This window comes from Eptatretus burgeri, unplaced genomic scaffold, assembly GCF_056783735.1.
Source record: "Eptatretus burgeri isolate ZD-2024b unplaced genomic scaffold, Ebu_testis_v1 Ebu_testis_scaffold_3155, whole genome shotgun sequence".
Taxonomy (NCBI): Eukaryota; Metazoa; Chordata; class Myxini; order Myxiniformes; family Myxinidae; genus Eptatretus; species Eptatretus burgeri.
The window spans coordinates 389,089-411,015 of record NW_028225103.1 but is presented as its reverse complement, the minus strand read 5'-3'; the positions used below and the strand labels follow the sequence as shown (position 1 = coordinate 411,015).

Here is a 21,927-nt window from a genome sequence, read left to right as displayed (position 1 = left end):
GCATTCGTTTTCTGCACCTGTGAAGGTATCGTCATGGTGGTCTACCTGTATAAAGGTGTGACGATCAACGGACAAATTACTCCAAAGAATTGTGCTTTCCGAATTCTTGAACATCCTGCTCGTTCACCTCATCTCGCTTCCTCAACCTTCCACCTTCAACCCCAGGACTGAAATCTGAGGTCAGAGTAAAGGTATTCATCTCTGATGAGGCTGTCATGGCTGCTGGGGAGAGGTTTTCTGGAGAGAAGGATGGACGTTGGTTTTGAGGGGAGTTGACGTCGCCCGAGAGACGATGGATAAATTCCGTTGAAGTCGAGGATGATGTTGAAAATTAATGTTCTCAACTTCTCCGATGGAATGTTCTTTCCTAGTCATTCTGGAAACTCTTTGGAATCAACTTGGGACCAAAGTTCGAGTCTACAGTTTTTGATTTTTTTTTCTTCCATATTAATGTCCTGGTATTTATTTATTTATTTGTGATTTTTATTTATTTATTTTTACCCACATCTCTTTCATGGTCAGAAACATCTGGTGCCTTGTCCCAATCAGTGTGATTACGAGCATCGTAAAGTTCTATTCAGTATTGTATGTACCGCACTGAAGATCGGTGCCATTGATCCTCCTTTCTTGTGACCCTGATGTGCCCCCACCCTGTTTACAGCAGACCGACCCAGTGGATCTCACTAACTCTGCCTCCCGATGCCAGATTCAAAGTCCAGGCCTCTTTTCCTGGATCTCCATTGGTATGCAGAGAATCCACGCAGCCGATTTCAGGGATGGAGCTCAGACTTGCTGGATCATCAGCTGGGCGTCGTTTTTCATCGAGGTTTCGATCCTTTCAGCCCAGAAGCTCTCCAAACGGCGGATCCACAGCCCTGATCGCAGGTCCACATCAGTAGATTACTCCACATTGTTGGACCTACAACCTCAAAGTTGTGTCCAGACAGTCAACACAGCAATGCAATGTCCTCATTCAAACCTATTTGATTATTACCTTTATTTAAAGTGTTACTACATTTGAATAACTTTAATAATACATCACTTCATATGATGTTAGAAGGGCACTCGGTAGAGCACATACCCCCGCCACGTAACGCCTGATCCACGAGAACATGTCAGGCCCAATATATGTTTGAAATATCAGGCCACATATCGTTTTTGGCGCGATCTCTCAATGGTGAAGAATCACTTTAAAAATTAAATAATTCTCGGATCCAGATCCGGATTCGGATCTTCACCAAAGCCGAATCAATTTGTCCTCGTCACACACCCAACCTGTCCACCAAGTTTCATCCGAATACGTCCACAACTTTTTGAGATATTGTGCTATATATAGTTTTTGGCCAAATCTCTCAATGGTGAAGAATCATTGAAATAATTATCAGATCCGCATCCGGATTCAGATCTTCACCAAAATCTAATCAGCTCGTCCTTGTCACACACCCAACCTGTCCACAACATTTCGGGTTGTTGGCGGACCTTGAGCGCCCTGCGGAAATGTGGTGGGGACAAATCGCAGAGAGAGCAGGGGGGGTGGGACTGGAGAGGAGACGGTGGAAGACCGAAAGACCACCGACCAACCTGCGGTGATTGAGTGAGAGACCCAAAGACTCAGCCTTATCGCGGGAGATGCCAATGATCCGAAATGTCTTGGTTTCGACAGCGTGAAGCCGAGAAAGGTGGGAGGCAGGAGCACCAGCCCAGAGGGGAGAGCAGTACTCCATCAGGCTGCGGACGTAAGCTTTGTAAGTGGTCAGGTGTGTCTTTTTCTCCCAGCGTATTTTTTAGTTCCACGATAATACATCCCTTTCAGGTGACATCCGACACGGGACCTTCACGGTGAAATGTCTCAACTTGTGTTTCCCAGGCAACTGCACATTGTCATCATATCCCCACAATGCTCTCCCAAAACGTCCTGTTTTCGGTTCTGATGAAGGCCAAACTGAAGAAAGCCAAGTTTTACAAAGCGTCTGAAACAACCGATTGATTCTTTCTCACCGAATGTCTTCGGTTGTGTTCTCAACCAGACGTTGTTCTTGCTTGTTCCGTGCTTGTTATATCAAATATGTGACGTCATACAGACAAGGCCAATCAACATGACGCAATCAACGTGTCCATAGCATTCGCAAAGAGTCTGAAATCTCGAAAAAATATATATATTTTCTAATTTTTTTTTCCAATTCCACAATGTTGCGGTGGTGATGGTTCTGAGTTGATTGTGCTTGATAAGTCTTGTTTTTCATTCTCTGATTGATGATTTCATTCACCGTACGTTTTTTGCATTTCCGCTAGTAAATTGACACTCATTCCTTTTTCATGCTCTTAAATAAATCATGGCACTTGTTGTGATGATGGAGTGGACAAGATGGATGCTTCCTGGGCAATTATATATATATATATATATATATATATATATATATATATATATATATATATATATATATATATATATATATATATATATGGTGTGAGTGTGGATTCATGTCTCAAATTACCTTTCCAAATCCAAACCGTCATCACAATGAATGAAATGGGAAACTACGATGTGGCTTGACGGACATTAAATAACTTTTATTATCAAACTTTTATTCACTTATTTCGTTTGCAGGTGTCACCTGTGATGTGTGATGTCACATTTACTGCAAAGGGTGTCGAGACAAGAAGAAGAAGAAGAAGAAGAAGAAGAAGAAGAAGCAGATTTGCCTGCTTCAAAGCGCTCAAGCAAGCACTCCAACGGAACGGGGTGCTCAGCACCGCTTTACAACATGGCGGTCTCCGTGCAAACAATGGCTGTCATGGTGTCCCAGCAAATGGTGTCCGTGTCGTCGTTTTCAGGTTTACTCGATCTTCTTATGACAACTTCCCCGGACGGATTTATTGTGTTCGCAGCGGTGACAAGAGGACGAGGAAGAGGGAAAGAAATATAAATAAATGGGGAGCGAGAAGGAGGAGTCCACTGCCAAGCTTTTATATACATCCTATCTGTGCATTTTTTTGGAGGGTAAATTTACAAGAGAAGGAAATCTTTTACTGATGAGGTAAATTTATTTTAAAATACCTCTTGTTACATCGATTCGCAGAGCTGAATCAAAGAACACCAAAAAAAAATATGTGATCTATCATCGACTCCCTGTGTAACGGCGAATCACGAACATTAAGCTGTGTTTGTCAGCCATGACGGTGTAATCCGTAGCAGCATCACAGTTTTTTTTTCACACGCCGTTCTGCTGTTCCGTGCGAATAAGTTTTATAAGTACCGGATAATTAACATTATTTTAGTTCGTTTTAATTCCATTTATACCTTTCATAACAAATCTTTGGAAATGAAATGCAGTGTTTGTCGGCAGTTCCTTCCTCAGACTTTCCTTCCAGAACCTTCTGTCGTTGAAGCACCCGTTGGAAAAGGAACAACGACTGGGATTTGATTTGTTTCGTGTTAATCCGTTTTAAACAAGGTGTTAAATCCGTTCGTTTCACATAAATATTACAAATGTTTCTTATATTTTATTATCTCGATGTATAATAAGTAAGTACAGCAACGAACAATCAATCAACAATCAGCAGCGCACCGAGGGGCCGTCTATTTAATACGTACGCGTTGAGGGGGGGGTGGGGAAACGAGAAATAATAAATTGTTTAAATGAAGGGTGATGACTGATAACTGACATAAAGTCAGAAAAATGTTCTATGTTCTAGCTCCTCCATGAGCCTCGACTCTGGAAACAAAAGTGGACGAAAAAGATCTGGAAGTCCGAAAATCCGCCACATTTACATACGTAATAAATAGATCGTTTACGAACAAAACATTATTTTCTCCGTGTTGTTCGACGTCGGCTCATGGAGGACTTGCCAACACTATATTATATCACATGTGGGAGAAAGACGTTTGTGGACGTCAATGTTGTTTCACATGAATTACAAGGGTGGGATTTAAACATGGATTTACCTGTATCAGGAGCCATACAGGTATTCACATGAGAACACTGATCACCCTGCTTGTGAAACGTCAGTCATAGTTAAAACACACACACAAACACAAACACACACACAAACACACACACACACACACACACATATACACACAAACACACACACACACAAACACACACGCACACACAAACACACACACATATACACACAAACACACATATACACACAAACACACACATATACACACACACACATATACACACAAACACACACACAAACAAACACACACACAAACACATATACACACAAACACACACACACAAACACACACAAACACACACATAAACACACACACACATAAACACACACACACATAAACACACACAAACACACATAAACACACACACATACATAAACACACACACACATACATAAACACATACATACACACACATAAACACATACACACACACACACACACATAAACACACACACAAACACACACACACACATACATAAACACACACATACATACACATAAACACATACACACACACACACACACACATAAACACACACACAAACACAAACAAACACACACACAAACACACACATATACACACAAACACACAAACACACACACATATACACACACACACATATACACACAAACACACACACAAACAAACACACACACAAACACACACACACAAACACACACAAACAAACAAACACACACACACATATACACACAAACACACACACACAAACACACACAAACAAACACCCACAAACAAACACACACACACAAACGCACACACACCCAAACACACACACATATACACACAAACACACACACAAACACACACACACACACACACACACACACACACAAACACACACACACACACACAAACACACACAAACAAACACACACAAACAAACAAACACACACACACACAAACACACACACATATACACACAAACACACACACAAACACACACACACACACCTGTTGTTAAGCTGCCGTTACCAGTTACCATGGCCATACCACCCCCAAAATGGGGAACAAAGTTCAGCCTCGAGCATGGTTGGATCTCTGAACCCATAAACAATGTTGTAAAACACTTCATTGTGTGTGCAGGTGGACAACTTCATACCTGGGACATTTGCGTGCTTTCAAGCGACGATGCGGCACCATCATGTGGCATCCACCATGTTGCCACCTTCCTGCAATTCCAAGGCTTCGTGAGTAAGTCTGCACGAAGTACCAAGAGAAGGGGTTGGGCTACTGTTCGTAGAAGTCTGCTCTGCTGGTCGTTCCGCGATGCCAGCCCGACCCTCCGCAGCAGTTCGCTCACCTGGTCGTTCCGCGATGCCAGCCCGACCCTCCGCGGCAGTTCGCTCACCTGGCCGTTCGGCCAGGCTGGCACGACCCTCTGGAGCTGCACACTCTGCTCGCCGTACCACCACACCAGTGTCCCCCTTTAAAGCAGAGTGGGCCGCTGGCCATGCCGCCACGCCAGCACGACGCTCCGCAGCAGCTTGCTCAACTGGCCGTGCGGTCACGTCAGTGCGACCCTCTGCAACAGTTCACTCAGCTGGCCACGCGGCCGGGCTGGCACGACCCTCTGTATTTACACGCCCTGCTGACCATGCCACCACACCAGTGCGACCCTCTCCAGAAGCCTGCTCTGCTTGCCGTTGGGCCATGCTGGCACGATCCTCCATACCATTTTGCTCAGTTGGCCTTGCTGCCAGGCTGGCGCTGTCCTCTGGAGCTGCGCACTCTGCTCGCCATGCCACCACACCAATGTGCCGCTTTAAAGCAGCCTGGGCCGCTGGCCGTGCCGCCACGCCAGCACGACGCTCCAAAGCAGCTCGCTCAGCTGGCCATGCGACCACACCGGTGCGACCTTCTGTAGCAGCCTGCGACGCTGGCCGCACCACCACACCAGTGCGGCCCTCTGTTGCAGCATGCTCTGCTGGCTCTGTTGCCATGCTGGCACAACCTTCCGTCGCGACTTCCTCAGCTGACTTTGCCATCATGCTGGTGTGGCCCTCCCTAGCAACGTGGCCGTCCGTGGTGGCGCCGCTCTCCTCAGCGGCACAGCCCTCTGCAGTGGCACGGCCCCTATCACTGGCACAGCTCTCCTCAGCGGAGTGGCCCTCCTCAGCAGCATGGCCCTCTGGAGTGGCGTGGGCCGCCTCAGCGGCACAGTCCTCCTCACTGGCACGGCCCTCTTCACTGGCACGGTCCTCTCCAGTGGCATGCCCCTCTTCAGTGGCACCGCTCTCCTCAGCGGTGTGGCCCTCCTCACTGGCATGGACCTCTACAGTTGTGCGGCCCTCCTCAGCGGCACAGCCCTCCTCACTGGCACAGCCCTCTGCAGTGGCGCAGCACTCCTCAGTGGCGCAGCCCTTCTCAAAGGCACAGCCCTCTGCAGTGGCGCAGCCCTTCTCACTGGCACAGCCCTCTACAGTCGCACAGCCCTTCTCACTGGCACAGCCCTCTACAGTCGCGCAGCCCTTCTCACTGGCACAGCCCTCCTCAGTGGCACAGCCCTTCTCACTGGCACAGCCCTCTTCAGTGGCACAGCCCTTCTCACTGGCACAGCCCTTCTCACTGGCACAGCCCTCAACAGTCGCGCAGCCCTTCTTACTGGCACGGCCCTCTGCAGTGGAGCATCCCTCCTCAGTGGCATGGCCCTTTACAGTGGTGCGACCCTCCTCAGCGGCACGGCCCTCTGCAGTGGAGCATCCCTCCTCAGTGGCATGGCCCTTTACAGTGGTGCGACCCTCCTCAGCGGCACAGCCCTCTGCAGTGGCGCAGCCCTTCTCACTGGCACAGCCCTCTGCAGTGGAGCAGCCCTCCTCAGTGGCACAGTCCTCCTCACTGGCACGGCCCTCTTCACTGGCACGGTCCTCTCCAGTGGCATGCCCCTCTTCAGTGGCACCGCTCTCCTCAGCGGTGTGGCCCTCCTCACTGGCATGGACCTCTACAGTTGTGCGGCCCTCCTCAGCGGCACAGCCCTCCTCACTGGCACAGCCCTCTGCAGTGGCGCAGCACTCCTCAGTGGCACAGCCCTTCTCAAAGGCACAGCCCTCTGCAGTGGTGCAGCCCTTCTCACTGGCACAGCCCTCTACAGTCGCGCAGCCCTTCTCACTGGCACAGCCCTCCTCAGTGGCACAGCCCTTCTCACTGGCACAGCCCTTCTTACTGGCACGGCCCTCTTCAGTGGCACAGCCCTTCTCACTGGCACAGCCCTTCTTACTGGCACGGCCCTCTGCAGTGGAGCATCCCTCCTCAGTGGCATGGCCCTTTACAGTGGTGCGACCCTCCTCAGCGGCACGGCCCTCTGCAGTGGAGCATCCCTCCTCAGTGGCATGGCCCTTTACAGTGGTGCGACCCTCCTCAGCGGCACAGCCCTCTGCAGTGGCGCAGCCCTTCTCACTGGCACAGCCCTCTGCAGTGGAGCAGCCCTCCTCAGTGGCACAGCCCTTCTCACTGGCACAGCCCTCTGCAGTGGCGCAGCCCTCCTCAGTGGTGTGGCCCTTTACAGTGGTGCGACCCTCCTCAGTGGCACAGCCCTCTGCAGGGGTGTGGCCCTCCTCAGCGGCACAGCCCTTCTCACTGGCATGGCCCTTTACAGTGGTGCGGCCCTCCTCAGCGGCACAGCCCTCCCCACTGGCACAGCCCTCTGCAGTGGAGCAGCCCTCCTCAGTGGCATGGGCCTCCTCACTGACATGGCCCTTTACAGTGGTGCGGCCCTCCTCAGCGGGACAGCCCTCCTCACTGGCACAGCCCTCTGCACTGACGCAGCCCTCCTCAGTGGCACGACCCTCCGCATTGGCACAGCCTTCCTCAGCGACGTGGCCCTCCTCTACTTCTGTTTCACAAATGCACAGCACGAAAAGCACGGTGCAGGCTCACCAATGTTCCGTGTTCAGTGAGGAAACAGAAAGAACGAGGTATGCCGAAGCGGTTTTGGGTTGTTCTTGGTTTTAACAAGGCCCTGTCCCGTTTCAACTTTGGGGGAATCCATTTTGATGGAAAAACACGATGTATCCAGTTTATGGGAACATTTGACTTGACTGTCAAATTTTAATTTTTTTATTTTAAAGTTGTTTTTGAATGCCTTGTTTTTTTAAACCACTTTAATGTTGATGTATTTTATTATCACCATAAACGTGTTATTCAGATTGCAGTTGACGCAATGGCCGGCTGCTGGACAACAGTCCAGGAAGCGACCACCAATGTGGAAGACCACACCCTGGCATAACTCACCGAAGCTTTCAAACAGTCCACTGAATACGACCCAGGCAAGTGAGATGAGGTGGCAATGATGAGTTACTGGGTTGTTTGTTCTTTCGCAAGGATTAAGGTGTGCTCCGAGATGCCACGTGAATGGCTGTAGTTTTTCAGCGTGGCCTTGTCAAGTGTTATGAAAATGTCCAACTGATTTTTTACCAAATTTTAACGCAAATTATGACATTGTTGAAAAGACTAGTACATGCCTGTAAGTGCGTGGCCGTACGTGCAAAAAAAAAAAAAAAAATAACTTTCAAACTGCGTACCAGAAACAACAACCACACGCTCTCACGTTCCTTCACTCTCGCGTGGCCGTACGTGCGTGGCCGTACGTGAAAACCAAAAATAATAATGAAAAAAAAACTTTCAAACAACCACACAGGCCGTTCCTTCACTCTCGTAAACGACGACTGGATTGGGGCATTGTGTTTATCGATAAATGTGCATAAGAAATCGAGAAATTATTAGAATACAGGAAGTCATCACTATCCGGAAGTGGTGCGTGCCCGTACGGAATGTTCACATGCATTCCACGAATTATCGCTTTCATTGAAGTCACAACTGCTGTGATACTTACACACACAGAGTTAGTTAAAATCAAAATCCAAATTAAAATCAAGTTTACCTCCCTGTCTTTGCTTGCCATGACATTCGCTGCCATTGACCATTGCCACTCCTACGCCACGGTAACTAAATGGTGCCCTTTCCCCATCGGCCACGCCCACGCAGCAACGTGTCCTGTCATTGGTTTTGTAAATAAATGGCCATAACTTGGGAACCACTTGTCCGATTAATATCAAACCTTGAAAAGGCACATACTCAGGTCCCCAGCAATATACCTGGAAAGTTTCAATTAGATCAGACCAGTGGTTGTCAAGAAACAGCGGTCACACACACACACACACACACACACACACACACACACACACACACACACACACACACACACACACACACACACACACACACACACACACACACATTGCTGGAATTATCGATAGATATCGTCTGCGGTTGTGTTTTAAAAAAACTTGGTTCACCGTGTATTCCTGATCCTCGGTGCAAGGAATTGTATTTCGGGAGGTGTATTGGTGTTTATCATGTAATACTCACCCGTTCAAAAATTACGACAAACACCCGCTCCCCGAGGAAGCGACCGGGTTGGCTATAATGGGGGTAATTATATTTTGTGCCATGACTAATAATTCCCCCTCTCTCCAGCAGTGGACAGTAAACCACTTGCACTGTGCCACGTGTACAGGTGAAAATGGCAAGTCTCCCACCCTCGGATGCAGATGGGGACTTTTTTGAACCATGATCTGAATCTGGGTTCCTCAAGCACGTACGCCATTTCCGATTGTATAATTATCAGACGTACACATAGTTTGCCTTATTTTATACAATTTCGGTCATCCGATCCAAATCGGGTTACTTAGACTTCAGTAAGTCATCAACAAGATTGATGTTTAAAACTGTCGCAAAAATACACCGGGAGTGCAACATGGCAATGATGGGCAAAATAGCCTCCTCATCTCCTTGCTTGAGATCCTAAAGGAGCTTTTGCCAACTCCTTACACTCCTCATATCCTTGCTTGAGATCCTGAAAGAGCTTGCTCCGACTCCTTACACTCCTCATATCCTTGCTTGAGATACTAAAGGAGCTTGTACTGACTCCTTACACTCCTCATATCCTTGCTTGAGATCCTGAAAGAGGTTGCGCCGACTCCTTACACTCCTCATATCCTTGCTTGAGATACTAAAGGAGCTTGTACTGACTCCTTACACTCCTCATATCCTTGCTTGAGATACTAAAGGAGCTTGCGCTGACTCCTTACACTCCTCATATCCTTGCTTGAGATACTAAAGGAGCTTGTACTGACTCCTTACACTCCTCATATCCTTGCTTGAGATACTAAAGGAGCTTGCGCTGACTCCTTACACTCCTCACATCCTTGCTTGAGATCCTAATGGAGCTTGCGCCGACTCCTTACACTCCTCATCTTCTTTGAGATCCTGAAGGAGCTTCGCCGACTCCTGACACTCCTCATATCCTTGTTTGAGATCCTAAAGGAGCTTGCGCTGACTCCTTACACTCCTCCTCACATCCTTGCTTGAGATCCTAATGGAGCTTGCGCCAATTCCTTATCTTCTTTGAGATCCTGAAGGAGCTTCGCCGACTCCTTACACTCCTTATCTCCTTGCTTGAGATCCAAAAGGAGCTTGCGCTGACTCCTTACACTCCTCATATCCTTGCTTGAGATCCTGAAGGAGCTTGCGCCGACTCGTTACACTCCTCCTCATATCCTTGCTTGAGATCCTGAAGGAGCTTGCGCCTACTCCTTACACTCCTCATCTCCTTGTTTGAGATGATCCTAAAGGAGCTCGCGCTCATGTGTGCATTTGTCGATTTGACTCTGGCTCATCCACAACATTCCACTGGCTCATCCACAAGATTGCCGAGTGCCACACGGCTGTTGCTGATGGCCATGTCGTTTTTGCTGCTGCTGCTGCTGCTACTGATTGTCAGCTTTTGATCTTGCAGCCATTAACTTCAATAAAGCTGTTTTGGTTTTTTTTTTTTTAAATGGTGATTGAGATGGTTTTGGAGACTGGTTCTTGTGTCCGGCAGGAGAAGCATGCACTTCCAGATGTGACATTTGATAAGAATGAGTCGTGTGCTGCCATACCTGGTCACGAAGCTGCACCTGAAAGCCCTCCACAAGTTATCGCCGCAATCTCTTCTGGTCAGTCTTGCGAAGTAACAAATTTATTCCATAATTATTACTTATTTTTTGAAATATACCAAAGGATTTTAAAATGTCCGACAGGTGGCGAGCCACATGACTTTCTCATTTTCCTCTGTTTAAATGCAGGAAAAGGCTCTTTGGACCAACGTTGTTGCAGTTGTCAGTCGTTCCGCCTTCCCAGCATTAACCTGACTAGTTGTTTTAATCACGACTGCAGAGGTTAGTTGAGTCGGCTATCCACGTTCCTTTTAACGCGACGTTGCTAAGTACCCACTACGTACCCACGATGGGTCAACTATCAATTTGTAATTGAAGGGGGATCCTCATCGCTCGTGCCGGTCCCTTTTTAGCAGTGGTTTTTTTTTTTGGCGTGAATGTAAATGTTTGACTTGAGTAAGTGTTTCAGCGTGTATCAGGACGTCATCCAGGTACACCAGGCATGATTGCCGTGGCAACCCGCGGAGTACACGCTCCATCAGTCTCTCAAAAGGGGGCGGGGGCGTCACACAAACCAAATGGCATCACAGTGAACTCATACAGTCCTTTACCCGTGGAAAATGCTGTTTTCTCCTTCCCTGCCTTATCCCTCTCCACCTGCCAAGACCCACTCTTGAGATCCAAAGTTGAGAAACCAATTTGAGGCCACAACGGCATCGAGGGGATCGTCAATTCTAGGCAGGGGAGAGGAGTCTTTGAGTGTCACGTTGTTAAGTCAGCGATAACCAACGCAGAAACGCGTGGTCCCATCTTTCTTTTTAACCAGCACAACCGGTGGACATCCAAGGACTTCCCGAGGACTCGATGACACCTGCATCGAGCATCTTCTCTACCTGTTCATCAGCCTCCTCCCCCTTGAAGCAGGGGAACCGTCAGGCGGGGTGACGAATAGGCCGGGCCTCACCGGTGTCGACCTGATGGTCCATCAGGCCCGGATGTCCAACGTCCTCTGCAGGCAAAGATAAGATGTTTAAACGATGGTTAATTAAATTGCGTAAGACCTTCCGCCGGGCCTCCTCGAAATCTTCGCGACTGTGATTCGCCGTCTCACAAATGAGATTGGGCCAATTCCGATGGATCTCCAAAGACTCCCTCTGCGGTCAGTCGGGTGGTTGTTTTCACGTCTCTCACCTCCGCAATGTTTACAACTGGGCTACAGCCGGCTAACTTCATGCCGCGTCCCACGTCTAGGATGTGGTTCTGTACGAACGTTAATTACCCGAAATTGCCACAACGGGGCTTGTGGTGTTCACGAGAGCAGGACCCATGACTAAATCCTGGATTGGTTGTCCCACCAGCGGTTGCTCCAGGCCACAGGACTCTCACCAGGTCGGGTGATCCCACCATTGTGGCGGGACTATGGCCTCTGGCGTGGGGAAATGGTCACCGGGTCGGGAGCCTTCAACTAAGCCCTTTCGTTGTTGTTCTCGCCCCCCTAATTCCAGGTTTTCCGACCCCACCCGGAGACTACCATGACCCAGGTCGATCATTCACTCGCCAGCGGTTACCAAGTCAAATCCTATTGAGGGAAAGTTTGTTGGACTGTAATTTGGTAATCTCATGATGATGTCGGGTTGAGCCGAATGAATATTCACGGCATTGTGTTTTTGTTCGCTCTTTCATTCCTAACATTCCCAAATTCCCGCCTGTCTGTCCTTGCTCTTGAGTACAGACCGGGTACCTGAAGAGCTCGGTGCTGCTGGACGGAAGACCTGTCCGCAACAACAGAGAGCAGCATCCTTGCAGCCCCTGAAAGAGGAAGATGACGCGGAGGAAAAGGTGGATTTGGAGGAGACAAACGACAAGGTGGACTTGGAGCATCCAAGCCGAAGCAAAGAGGATGCGGCGGTCGAAGAGGAGGAAGAGAAAGCCTTTTCCCGAAGGGTCGGGTACAATTGTACGAGGTGACGTCGACTGCCCAGCTTCAGCAATCTCTGCGCAGGTACATGAGAGCGGTGCAGGTTGAAACCCGCAGTGTGTGTTCATTGCACGATATTCGGTTGATCTCGATTGCAACTTCACTCGTGAAACGTATTCATTCCTCCTGCTTTGTGTCCAGAATATCCAGAATCGATGGAAATGCGTCCACCGGCGACATCGCCATGGTGACTCCGGTGCGGCGTTCACGCCCATTGGCATCTTGCTCGGCCAACCAGGCACCCAACCTGTGCCCGAATACCAAGCTCGTGTCCTCCATTAACGATGTGGTGTTTACACGTGACAGAACCACAGTTGTGTGAAGGACCACAGAATAATCCTGCATTGTGATGTCACACCCCCCCCCCATCGCCCCCCCCTTTCCAAAAACGAAGTTGTTGTTATTGTGATTTAGTTGGTTAACATTGAATGGTTTAAAATGTTAATGAACAATGTTGCTTTTGTTGGTGTTGCCATGCTTGTTAATAAAACTTGATTGAAACTTTTGACATTGAGGTTGCAGCTTCAGACATCCCACCACCAAGTCCAGCACGGAACATGGTTTTTGTGGTGTTTTTTTTGCGGTGTGAAACATCCTCCACTGGACCTTTCCATCCATCCATTGGGACCATTCTCTGTGCAGAGCGTTGGTGCTGCCTAGACAGTCTCCTTGGCTATTGGGCACAATCGTGGACGGGTCGCCACTCCGACACAGGATACCAACAAGCCTGGCACTCATTTTGTCAACCTCGGAAGGATGACAGGCAGAGTCAACCCCACCTGGTATTAATTCAACAGCCGAGTGGGATTTGAATTCAGGATCTCAGGATCCTACGATCCTCGGATCCCAAGTTCACCACCCGAACCATTAAGCCAACACCAGGCAAACACTGACCTATGGTGTTCGGGTTTACCCGTTACTTTGAAAAACAATTGATTTTTTAACACCGATTCCACCGCAAACTGCAGATCTACAGGTGGTGAAGTTTATTTTTGTGTTTAATTAGTTATGTCACCTTTCCCTCGTTGTGATGCTGACAGGTTAATACTGCACAGTCCTCCCAAATTATGACCCTCGACCTCTCGGAGTGCTCAACTAAGATGAGTCATTCTAAAAGAGCTCGGACATGGAGGTGGTATTGTTGAGATGTGTGTGCTACCCTGATACAGCTCGAATAATCACCACCATTAAAATGGGTAAAGATCTTTCCATCTCACTCGTTCCGATTAAAAAATAATTATTTTGATACCCCCTCCCCCCTCCATCATTGTGACAGTACGTAAGTACGAGAGCTTGTAGACGATTCCTAACGTGGGGACAACCTTTGAGAATGTCTTCCAAGCTGTCTCTGTTTCAATTCCACCAACATTTTAAAGGCTTCTTGACACCGAAGATGTTTTCTCATCCATTTCACCTCCAAAGGAGGGTTCCTCCATAATGATACACACTATTCTTACCTCCGCCACCAAAGGTGGACGGACAATTATGTTTTTAATCTTGTCTGTTTGTCTGGCTGTGAACAGGATATCTGAAAAAGCTGTGTGGACGGATTCGGACGGAATTCGGTGGACAGGTTGGGTGTGTGACGAGGTCGAATCGATTCGATTTTGGTGAAGAATTTGGAAAGCTTACTCTTCACCCCTCTCTCCAAATCGTTGATGTAAATAATGAGTAGTAATGGTCTGAGTACTGATCCCTGAAGTACCCCACCACTTACATCCTCCAACTCACAGACATTCTTTGCTTCCCACCACTAAGCCAGTTTGCAATCCAATTAGCGACCTGACCAGCCACTCCACAAGCCCTCACCTTGGATAACATCCTCCAATGTGGTACCTTACTCTCGTGGCCAAGTGTTGCTCTCAACAGAATCCTTTCACCTCCTCTCCCTGTTGAGGCTGGAGTGCTCCAAAGCAATGTTCTGGGCCCAGTCCTATTCCTGAATTGGAGAATTCATGTCAGATTTGATGAGTCACACAGATGTTTTTTTCAACACTCATTTCATTTTATGTGAGAAAAAAAAATCATCACTTTTGACGTCATTTTCTGGGGAAAAAAAACTTTCTGGTGACTCCGTAGAGAATCATGTCGACGATACTTTTGATGTGTCGAAGTTAATTGAATCAAATGTTAAAAACAACTTTCTCACTCTGATGATTTCCATTCCAGAGTTATTGTTAGAAACGTGATTTTTCAACCTTTGATGACCTTTGACCTTGACATTTGACCGGTCATTGTTGGCCACATGTCACACTTTGGTTGACCCATCTTACTCTCCCACCAAGTTTGGTTACAATCGGTCCAGGCATCGCCGAGGTATGACAATACACTACCCATGATGGTGTGGAAAGACAGGTACACACACAGAGCTGGTCATTCTAATCCTGTACTTCACTAACCCCCTCCGGGGGCGACACATGAATCCATTATTCACTTGAAGATCTCACAATATTATTCACCCTCCGATAGAAAGGGCCCCAGACATGAGGTTTGGCGGGGGGCACCCACGTACCTAGCGGAGACTCTGCTATTGACTCCAATGTATTGTTGCGGGGTCGGCCACGGGCACGACCGCTGGATGGAGCTGCAAGTCGGCTTGACCGATCGCCCGGAATTCAGATCGTCGCCCCGGATAAGTCTGGAGTCAACGGGTCCTCTATCGGACCGAAATTCGCCAATGGATAGACCACGTGGGGTAGGGTCGATTTTCAATTTAATTACCTCAATACCACGTGGTCCAACTACCGGGGAATATCACCCTCGACGGAACTCTTACGAAAACGAGCCGCTTAGGGCGCTCGTTCCGTGTGCGATTCCGAGCGGTTGAATCGCCAAGAACCGTCGGTCCAAATGTCCCCTTAGGGCCGTAACAGCTTTAACTAATTCTCAATCACGCGTCATGTCGAACCAATGACAGAAACACAAAACGAGTTGTTACATTGAACAAATAGGGGTATTTATTTACAATAGGCAGGGAGGGGAACACAAGGAGCAGAACTAAACCGACTATTAATAAATGCAATGCAAATATATACAGCACAGACACTTAATATAAACAGTTTTATACTTATAGTCCAGCAGCCAAAGGCCAAATTTTCACCTAACCCTAACATCTCTGATAAAGTTTTCTTCTCTGCTGATTAATTATTCACCCTTGGGGTGTATGTAATGATCTCCAGGTGGATGTGAACCTGTCACCTTTGAGCAACTTTAAATATTCAAGATTTCATCCAAGATGGCTGTCACAATGGGCTACAATTCTAAAATTCCTATTCTTTCAATGTCGTCGGCCAGAAATCAATGATTTTATTGTTCAAATATATGTTTTGAGTTTCAACAATATGTGTAAAATAGTTTGGGAAATATCAGCTGTACCGTTGCTATGGTAACTATTAATATGACTACCATTATGTCAATAAAATGTAGAAAAGTGGCAACCTGCCATATATTTCAAGAACATCTTCATGTATACATTGTTTTAAAAAAAAAAAGAAAATTTTTGGCAAATGCTCTTGATCACTGCATTGAGTAAAATAGGATGATGAATTGCATTTTTCTGTTGCCATGGTAACTATCTAAAATGGTCACTCTGATTAGTTAGGTGTTAAAGATGCACAGCATATAATGTATATATTTGTACATTTTATCTTATTTGTTTTCTACCTCATAATCCATATGGGGACCGATTTGGTCATAAACTGTAAGATGTTGTCATGGTTACCACAAAGATGGCACTGTAAATTGGTACCGAATGTTTTTGATCATGTTTGTTTTTTACTATAGTCCTGCACCAGAAAAAAGGAAATTTTATCTGGACCCAAAATTTATTGATATGGTTATTTTCTCTACTTCATGTGCATCTTCGTGATGAATATTATGATATTCAGGTGGGAGTGACCTTCTCAGCCCTGAGCAACTTGATGAATTCAAAATGGCATCCAGGAAATGAGGAAAAATACTAATTTTTACATGTCGATGACCATATCGATTAAAAACACAACGAACCATGTTTTATATCATTTTAATAACAGCTAGATTCTTCTGAAAACTTAGTTTTACATGTATATTATATGATTAAAACGAAATTACTTATTTAGGTCACAATGGCCACAAAGAATGAAAGATTAATATGTTTCTGATGGATTATTGAGAAAATCACAAAAACAAGTGATTGGGATATCGAAAAGATATTTTTCGATGAAATATTTATTTCGAATTCATAGCTATTCATAGTGCATACAAATGCAATAAAAGCCACTAAGGCTCCTTTAAGGTAGTTAGTACACATGCCTTAAATAATGGTGACGACATCAAATCAAACATGGTATCTTGTGGGGCTGAAGTTTGTCTAGAGATTCTAAATAAAGACGAGTCTTCTTCGTCTTCTACTTCCATGACTTGCTTTGTGTACTCATTAAAACAGGCATGGCTAAATTGGCAGGAGCAGAAAATGGTACGAGCAAGAGTTGAGCTGTTGTAACTGCAGCGTCGTGTCTTACACGCATTTTCACTGCAGCAGGTGCACCAAATCAATTTGAGAAGCTCTTCTGGAGCAAGAGGGACATTCTCAGGTAGTGGAGTGGGTGACAGAGATGATGAACCCTGCTCATGATACCAACCATATACAGTGGCATCTAAGACTGGTTGCATTGCATCTTTTGCCTTCTTCCATACTGCAACTTGGAGATGGGCGTGAGCAACATTCTCCATGAACGCTTCATCCGTTGGAGGAAGAGACGGAAGTTTCGGGGCACAAGCGGTACTTCTGCCTACTTTAGAGGCCCACAGTTTCTGTCGCGCGTTTGTCATGGACTGACATTCCGGGACACCATAGCATGATGACATGAATAGTGTGGCTTGCTTTCTTATCTCAGATATATGTACACTGGTGTCCCCAAGGAAACTTAGAGAATGACGACCAGTACATAGCACCTTGAAGGCAATTCCTTTGCCAATTCTGAAGTAAGTGGCGATGGTATCACATCCTGTGAGTCCATGGGTTGCTAGTAAATCTGGAATAATCTCATGATGCTTTTCCACACTGGCTCTGATGTCGATAGCAGCACGACAGGGAGAGACTAGCGTTCTGTCTCGAGGCCCAACAAAGCCTCAGAATGGCCTCCAACAGAGTTCAGCGATCTAACCCAAGGTCGGTCCAGCGGCCTACAACGAGCGAAGGGATGGATGGTGCGAAGGGGTACATCTAACTATCCAAGCATTCATTAACCTGAAACTACCCCGGGGCTTTCCAAAAACGCCTGACACTTTAAACTATAGGTTCTAAAAAAACCATGATTTCCGTCGTCTGTGTTGGTGTCCATTATAAATTTGGGCCGAGCCCTCCAATTTTCTTCCATGCCCTTGCACAATTCTGTGGCTGGGCAACGTGGCTCAACTGGCAAGAACTTCCCCTCTGCCGAACTCTAACCATGGCTGTCTAACCACCAGCCCTGAGGCTGTCTCCGAGCCTATCAGCTCCCTATGAACGCGGGGAGTTGCCTTCTCTGGCATTGGCCCCCTCCGATGCCCACGTGGCATTTTGGCGCTACCGGCCCCTTACCGAGGGTCGCCCGTGCCCACTACACTATCCTGGTCCCGTGGACCTTTGGCCTAACCTGGTCGACTAGTCCGGTGCACGGGATGCCCTCTAAACAAATACTCACCTTTCAACAGCCGGGGCGGAGTCGGAAAGTCGGGCGGACCCCACCTTTCTGGGGCGGAGTCAGAGCTGAGTCGATTGTAGCTCTGCCAACCTCCTCACCTAAGGCCACGTGCGTAATGGTGACGGTGTGCTGTTGTTGTAATTGATGTATAAATTCGAACTATAAAATAACTTGTAGTGCACACGAAGTTCCCATTAGACAGAAGGAAGGAGTCTAACTACAAACACATAATTATCGAAATAACTAAGTTTAGGGACTGCTGTCAGTTTGTGTGCAAATGGTTTCCAGATTCGTAACACTATTACCACGAGTCCGCACGTCCAGCTCAGGGGTGTAGCTTTTGTGGATTGATCCTTTCACACTTCGTTCCCTCGGGACAGGAAGATCGTGAGGTTCGGGCAGACATTTTGGAATTTTTTGCCCGTGGTTCCAAAGATTGCTCGCAAAGTACCGAAGGACCCACATAATAATCACTCCCGATTTGATTGCAGTGAAATTCCCGAATTTCTTCGCAATACCTTTTAATGAAGTGAGCAAGATCGAATGGAAGATGAAAAAAGCAAAATCAATATAAAAAAACAAACAAAGCAAAAAGATCAAAACATCAAATGGAAATCCCCATCTGATTTTGGATAAACAATGATGCTGTGAAGTGACGCAGTGATGACGTTGTCGTGACAAAGGTGATCGCTTGAGCCATTTCCTTTAGATGTTTTGTCATTCCTTTTTCAGGATTTCAATCCCGTCCAGATCCTTGTTCTACTCGCTTCTCTTCTCATAAATCGCTTTGGATAATTGTTCTCGTTTTTATATTGTCACATATGACAATGCAACGTCGGCGCTCTTCAACTTCCAGGTTCTTTTGATTTCCTTTTTCAGATGCTGGTGCCACATTTGGTTCGTGCTTGCAAGAGTTTTCTGAGACTGGGATATTGATGTTTTTGCACGTGTGTCGGTGGATCGCTCTGAATACCTTGTTGTACCTTTGTGTGTACAGGTGTTCTGACATGAGGTTTTTACATCCCAAGAGAAGGTGATGGTGCTTTCTGTTTCTACCTTACAGAACCTGCACCTGTCCTTATTGACTCCATCCTGCCATCTTCTTCAAGCCAATGGTCTGGTGTCCTTGGTGTTGGGTATTTATTATGACTCGTTCTCCATCCCAGTTAACGTGACGTCTTCCAAGCCACTGCAAAGTGCCTTCTTTGTCTCTCCCCAACTCTTTCCAGATATTTTTACAATATTCCTGCTCTTTTGTCGTTCTCCCATTTGTCGGTGTATATTTGTTGATGTATCTTTTTGTATTTTTCATTTCTCTTCTTTGCAATCGATGGCGCTGGATTCACTCTTATTTCCACCCCATGTGTGGCATCTTATATTCGCACCTGTTCCTGGAAGTTCTTTGCTTTGATGCATTGTTTGATGGACGAGTAAAGGCCTTATTGCACAAACAACAATGGTGAGGTTTCTCTCCGGTGTGTATTCTTTGATGTTTATGTAAGTGTGATCTGATGACTGATTAAATGCTTTGTTGCAAACGGAACACTTGTGTTTCTTTCCCGAATGTATTTTTTGATGACGAGATAAATTCGATGCAGAAAAAAGGCCTTCCTGCATTGTGAACACTGCCGCCGCTTCCCAAGACACGTGTTGAGTTGCCCCCTCCCAAGTTGAGCCCCCATCCTGGTTCATGTCAGCCATAAGCTGAGTCAGCATGGCTATTATGTCGTGCTGTACCGGAGATGGCCATCTGATGCCTAATGGCGTCTGTGCCATTGGGGCCGGGCTCATGGTCGGGGGTCAAAAAGGCGACCAAGCAGTGGTTAAGGTAGTGAATGATCAGAAGGAAACATCATCAGGTTTGAACTTTCTTTCCCCTGATAAATACCGGCCAAACTATAAACTGTCATGCTGGTGATTCACAGGACAGGTGTTGGTTCAATCAATGAGTGTACCTTCACCTGCAGGGAGAGGTAAGTCGCTTGTCTCATCAGCCGGTGTTTGCTCGGGCAGGTCAAAGATCCCAATGTAGTCCACAAAATGATTAGGCCATGGTGTGCCGGTGCAGCGGTCCAACACAGAGAGTAAATGTTCTTCTGATTTGGTGTAAACAAGCGTAAAGAGGAATCGTGATGACGTCATGAGGTGTAACAAGGTATCCCAGATGTACAAGTGGGAGGACAACATGGTGGGATTCCCATTTACAATTAATCACCAAACTTGATGGGGATTTCTACCTTGGGGGGAATAACAAGTATACCATGTTACATGTGGATCCATGTATAACATGGAATGGGATCCTACAGGATCCAGGATTGTGCCCCCCTCTCTCCACTGTACCTTGTGTTCTGTTGCATCCTGATCCGTTCAGTGTACTCGCTCTTCCGTGAGCCTTGACTTTGTGTATCCCTCCCCTCCCACCCTGCTACAAAATAAAGTTTCATCAAATGTGATTTGAAAACCCCATTCTTCCCTCCAGGAATTTCAACCTGATCTCGAAGATTCACATTTACAGAAAACAAATCCTCAGTGTTGGAGTTGTTTTCAATCGAGGTACCATCACCTACCTACCTACCTCCCTACCTCTGAGCCATCCTACCAACCCAAGGAAAACTACAGATATGGTTTAGTGGTCATTTTTGTCTTTTTAACAGATTGGATTGTTTCCTTTATCTTTTGAATTTTTTTTTTTGTCCGTTGGATGTTTGAAATCTTTAAGAATTCCAAAACACCGTTCGGTTCTGAGACTGTTTGAAACTCCGTTCTTGTGGGATACCAGCCGGGTTATCCCACGTTTCCCGTTGCTGTTCTCATCCTGTTGGTATTTTGAAGAAATCAAATTTTGTTGTTTTTTCTTTTTAATTAATTTTTTGTGGGAGGCCTAAAACACTTCCCGACATCCACTAAGTAATGGGGTTCGGGATCATTTAATGTTACTTTTGACAAACCTACCAAAGGCATTTAAAAGTGATCAAAATAAAATTCCCCCCAAAAAATCAAACTTTGTTTTTCAAAAATTTCAAACAATTATTTTCCCTAAAACATTCTCTTGAGGAGAGGTATCAAGACGAGGAGGTAAATCTCTTCTGAACTGCCTTACTGAGTGTGAGGAGTAAAGTGACGTCATAAAAGATGGCAGTGCCCTCGGGAAGTTACCTCCCCCCAAGCTCAGCGGCTGTGTCTGTGCGAAATTGTCCGGTGTTGTCTCGTGTATTTGTCTGCATGTGTGTGTACGATATTTGTGTTTGAGATCCTCCACGAACCTTGGACCATGATGAAAATAAAACAAAGAGCCTTTGCATCTGTTGTCAGAATCTGCAGGGGTGAAAGGTGAAAGAGTAACACTCCAAAAAGGGTGC

The 21,927-nt window shown here is 46.6% G+C and overlaps 1 protein-coding gene across 1 annotated transcript; it reads left to right on the top strand.

Annotated features, from left to right (window-relative positions):
- The first annotated feature begins 2,854 nt into the window (after nucleotides 1-2,854).
- Nucleotides 2,855-13,410, top strand: LOC147006728 (uncharacterized). The gene is given in 8 exon segments (XM_085868131.1): nucleotides 2,855-3,455; nucleotides 5,076-7,903; nucleotides 8,134-8,254; nucleotides 10,873-10,987; nucleotides 11,117-11,209; nucleotides 12,660-12,802; nucleotides 12,805-12,929; nucleotides 13,047-13,410. Coding segments are annotated over 7 exon segments (3,423 nt in total). The 5' UTR covers nucleotides 2,855-3,455; nucleotides 5,076-5,258; the 3' UTR covers nucleotides 13,228-13,410.
- Nucleotides 13,411-21,927: the final 8,517 nt, after the last annotated feature.